This window comes from Herpailurus yagouaroundi, unplaced genomic scaffold (assembly GCF_014898765.1).
Source record: "Herpailurus yagouaroundi ecotype Mexico unplaced genomic scaffold, PumYag 393, whole genome shotgun sequence".
Classification (NCBI taxonomy): Eukaryota; Metazoa; Chordata; class Mammalia; order Carnivora; family Felidae; genus Herpailurus; species Herpailurus yagouaroundi.
Window position 1 is genome coordinate 474,717 of NW_024412610.1, and position 4,058 is coordinate 478,774.

At 56.8% G+C, this 4,058-nt stretch overlaps 1 protein-coding gene across 2 annotated transcripts; it reads left to right on the forward strand.

Moving 5' to 3' along the window:
- Window positions 1–2,079, forward strand: LTB (lymphotoxin beta). Of its 2 annotated transcripts, XM_040463388.1 has the most exons (4): window positions 4–254; window positions 679–730; window positions 929–1,000; window positions 1,430–2,079. In XM_040463388.1, exons 1-4 carry the CDS (start codon window positions 93–95, stop codon window positions 1,882–1,884), a joined length of 741 nt encoding a protein of 246 aa, XP_040319322.1. In that variant the 5' UTR covers window positions 4–92; the 3' UTR covers window positions 1,885–2,079. The 2 variants fall into 2 exon arrangements, with proteins under 2 accessions (XP_040319323.1, XP_040319322.1); XM_040463389.1 differs by lacking the exon at window positions 679–730 and having other exon boundaries at window positions 1–254; window positions 1,430–1,541.
- Window positions 2,080–4,058: the final 1,979 nt, after the last annotated feature.

A 4,058-nucleotide genomic window follows, 5' to 3' on the forward strand; every position in this document is an offset into this window, starting at 1 on the left:
AAGTCCCAGCCAGGTGTGTGGGTCTATGGGGAGGGGGTGGCCCCACCCCTAAGGTATGAAAGCCCCCCTGCCCTGGCCCCGGCTCAGTCTCCATGGGGACACTGGGGCTAGAGGGCCGGGGTAGGAGGCCCCAGGGGAAGGGCTGCCTCCTGCTGGCTGTGGCAGGAGCCACCTCCCTGGTGACCCTGCTGCTGGCTGTGCCTATCACTGTCCTGGCTGTGCTGGCCTTGGTGCCCCAAGAGCAGGGAGGACAGGTGAGTAGCTGCAACCAGCCCTAGGAGGGCTGTATGTGGCTGAGACTCACTTATCTCTGGCTATGCCTGGGGGGCCTCTTGCCCCATCCTGCTCAGTTAGCCTGGCTGTCCTCGGTGGGGATGCCTTGTCTGTCTCTTTGCTGGCCCTCTTTCCAAGATCCTGTGATGCTGTTGTGTTCTGATATCTCCAAGCTCCTTCCTTGCTGTCTGGCTGGCTGTTCTCCTCTTCCCAAGACATACTCAGGCCTCTGTCTCTGCCCAAGTACACATGTTCTGCTTGTTCTCCCTTCCAGGGAGATAGATGTATGTTGGGGATGGGACTGGTAGGAAAAACCCTAGGCCTGGAGCTTGGGTTTATGTTGGGAGGGGTGGGGTTGGCATCAGCTAAAACTGAACTCTGGGCACTGTGACCCCACCCACCCAGGTAACAGGGACGGCTGACCCGGGGGCACAGGCCCAGGCCCAGCAGCGATTGGGTAAGAGCAGACCATCACCCCCTCCCCTGCTCCAGCCCTTCAGGGATGCCCAGCTCCCATTCATCTGCATCCCCAAAAGAGCTTTTCCTCCCGGAATCCAGGTGCCCCATCCTTGGGCCCTGGCGCCCGGTCCTCTCAGGGGGACCATGCATGGATGGCCACCCTGGCCCCCAGTCGTGGACTCTTCGCCCCTTCCAGGGACACAGGTGCTGCCAGAGGAAGAGGCAGGAACAGATTTCAGCTCCAGGCTCCCAGCTGCCCACCTCATAGGTAAGGATCTCATAGATAGTCAAGGGTGCCGTTCTGCCCACCCGAATCCCTTTGCTCCGTTATTGCGGGGCTGTGTTTCCGACCTGCTTCACCACCGCTTGTCCCTAACCCTTCTCCCCTATTCGCTTCTTGCTTCCCTCCTGGAGCAGGCAAAACCTGGCCTGGATCTCCCCACAACAGCGCCCCGTACCCCACCCACACTCTGGTGCTATTAGTCCCCTTAGTCATAATCATTGCAGGGGTGGCACCACGGCCTTCGCCCCCCACCACCCCCCACTCCCGGCTCGGGCGGGGGGTGGGAGGTTGAAAGTCCCTGCAGGGGGTTGAAAGTCCCCATTCTCCTTCATGCTCACCCTCCCAGAAGTCCCGGGCCTAGATCATTCCTCTGGGATGGGGTTCCCGAGAGCCGACAGGCCCGTTTCTCCGCAGGTGCTTGGACGAAGGGGCAGGGGCTAGGCTGGGAGGCCAAGAAAGAAGAGGCGTTTTTGAGGAGCGGGACGCAGTTCTCCGGCGCCGAGGGACTGGCGCTCCCACAGGACGGCCTCTATTACCTCTACTGTCACGTCGGCTACCGGGGTCGGGCGCCCCCTGCCGGCGGGGGCCTCCTTGACCACTCGGTCACGCTGCGCAGCCGGCTGTACCGGACGGGGGGCGCGTATGGACCGGGGACTCCCGAGCTGCTGCTGGAGGGCGCAGAGACCGTGACCCCGGTCTTGGACCCGTCCCGGACGCACGAGTACGGGCCTCTCTGGTACACGAGTGTGGGCTTCGGGGGCCTGGTACAGCTCCGGAGGGGCGAGAGGGTGTACGTCAATATCAGTCACCCCGATATGGTGGACTACAGGAGAGGGAAGACCTTCTTTGGGGCTGTGATGGTGGGGTGAGGGCCGCTTGCGGCCCCGGGGAAAGCGACTGCATGGCTGGAATGTGTGACCCAGCCCAGATATTGGGGACCCGGCCTCCAGGGACCCCGTGGCAGTGGGAAAAATGTAGGAGACTGTTTGAAAACTGATTTCGAGCCTGAAGAAAATAAAGAATGTAAACCTTTAGTGTTGCCAAATACAGATGCTGAGATGCTAGTATGTCTTAATTCAGGGTTGGTAAAGAAGTGTTGGTAAAACATTCTTTTTCTGGTTGCTTGAAACAATCAAATCAATTCCTATGGCCTCTACTGTCTGAGAAGGCCATCTGTGGCGTTCCCACCCACCTCCTGCCTCCGAATGCACTTGTCCCAACCTTAGCCCATTTGGAAGGTGGAAGAAGGGGATCTCAAACCGCAAAGCATCTCCAACCATCCTTATTCTCAGAGCCACATAGTCCTCAGCAGACTCCACACTGCATTTTCTCTTGGGTCCCTTCTATCAGTGACAGGGGTCATTACAGGGGAAGGCAAGCAATGCTCTGGAAGACGGAGCACAGAGCGAGGAATGATCCCTGAGGGCCTAGCACTTCTCCCCTGCTGCCTGCCTGGTTGCCCGAAGGCCCCTTTAGCCACTACCTTCAAGGAAAAACACAGCTCTGGGGGGTGAAGGGAGGAGACTGAAAGAGAGAGCTGGGGCGGGGAGGGGACCTGAGGACACCAGGGAGAACTCGAGGAGGAAACTCTCTTGGCCACCTGGCCCTGTCCAGGGTGAGATGGAAAGTCCTCACCCCTTGTTCGCACTTCAGCTGTGCTTTCCATGCACTGGCAAGTACTGGGGCCCCGGGGTGAGTAACAACAGCCCCATCACCCCATGACACACTTTCAGCTCCAGGCTGGAGGAGGCAGAGAGGGACCCAAGGCCCTATCTAGGTCACCCCAGTGGGTTATCCCACTGCGGCAGACCACACGGTTTCCCCCTGCCTGGCAGCCCTGGCAGGAAGGAAGGGCCAACTTCTGAACCCAGTGGGGACTCCCACTCCCTGGATCTTCATTTCTGACTCCATATTTGTCTTTGACTCTGTGTCCAGAAGAGTCTTCCTGGGGACAGAGAATGCTTTTTTTCTCTTTTCAGCTCACTCACCTCATGTCCCTCCCCTCATCATTCACCAAGAAAATCTGTGAGAGTTTGCACGTGAGTCCTTCACATGCACCTTATTCCTCTTTTTAAATTTTCCTTCGTCTCTTCTTCTTCTTTTTTTTTATTTTTTTAAAATGTTTTTATTTATTTTTGAGACAGAGAGAGACCGAGCATGAGCAGGGGAGGGGCAGAGAGAGGGGGAGACACAGAATCTGAAGCGGGCTCCAGGCTCTGAGCTGTCAGCACAGAGCCGGACGCGGGGCTCGAACTCACGAAGTGTTGAGATCATGACCTGAGCTGAAGTCGGACGTTCAACCGACTGAGCCACCCAGGCGCCCCTCCTTCGTCTCTTCAAGTCCACCCACTGAGAGACCGAAGCAGAGAGAACAGCTGGGGGCTGTATGAAGGAAGAAAGTCAGAATTCACTGAGCACTTATTATGCCATGTGCTACGCTAGGTGCTCTCACGTAGCTTAGGTCCTCTATTCTCTTGTGGCCCCACATGCAGAATCATCATTGGGTAGATGAGGCTTAGCAACTGGGTCAGGTTGCACAGTTAGGACTGCTGGGGGAGCCCGGGATCAGGCAGATTTGGAACCCTGATGCCTGAAGGTCTGAAAGTCCTTTGGCTGTGATTCAGGTGCCTGAGAATGTGGCCCTTCCCAGGCTCTCTTGCTGGCTGCAACAGCCGGAAATCTCACCTGAACACTTAAGGAGTAGGACTTCCCCGGTGGAATTGCCAGAGTTGGAAATTCCCATGCCCTGAGGGAGAGGTAATTAGGTTCAGGCTCCAGTTTCCTGGAGGAGGGGCATTTGTGGCTTGGCTTTGTTCTAAGTAGGGTCTCCTGAGTCCCAGTAGTCTAAGGAGTGGGGACTGGGTTCAGGGATCTTTTTTTTTTTTTTTTTTAATTTTTATTCACATTTATTTTACGGGTTCTGGGATCTTAAGCCATGTAGAGAGAGAGAGAGAGAGAGAGAGAGAGAGAGGGGACTTCAGGGAGTGGCTCCCCACCCCCAAGGAGAAGCAGCCGCAGAATTAATGCCAACAAAGAGAGCATG

What these genes read in the sequence shown, in the direction of transcription:
- LTB (XM_040463388.1), top strand. Translation starts at nt 93, where the DNA reads ATGGGGACACTGGGGCTAGAGGGCCGGGGTAGGAGGCCCCAGGGGAAG. An exon ending in CCCAAGAGCAGGGAGGACAG is followed by an intron (nt 255 to 678) that starts GTGAGTAGCTGC and finishes CCACCCACCCAG; the next exon opens with GTAACAGGGACGGCTGACCC. An exon ending in CCCAGCTGCCCACCTCATAG is followed by an intron (nt 1,001 to 1,429) that starts GTAAGGATCTCA and finishes GTTTCTCCGCAG; the next exon opens with GTGCTTGGACGAAGGGGCAG.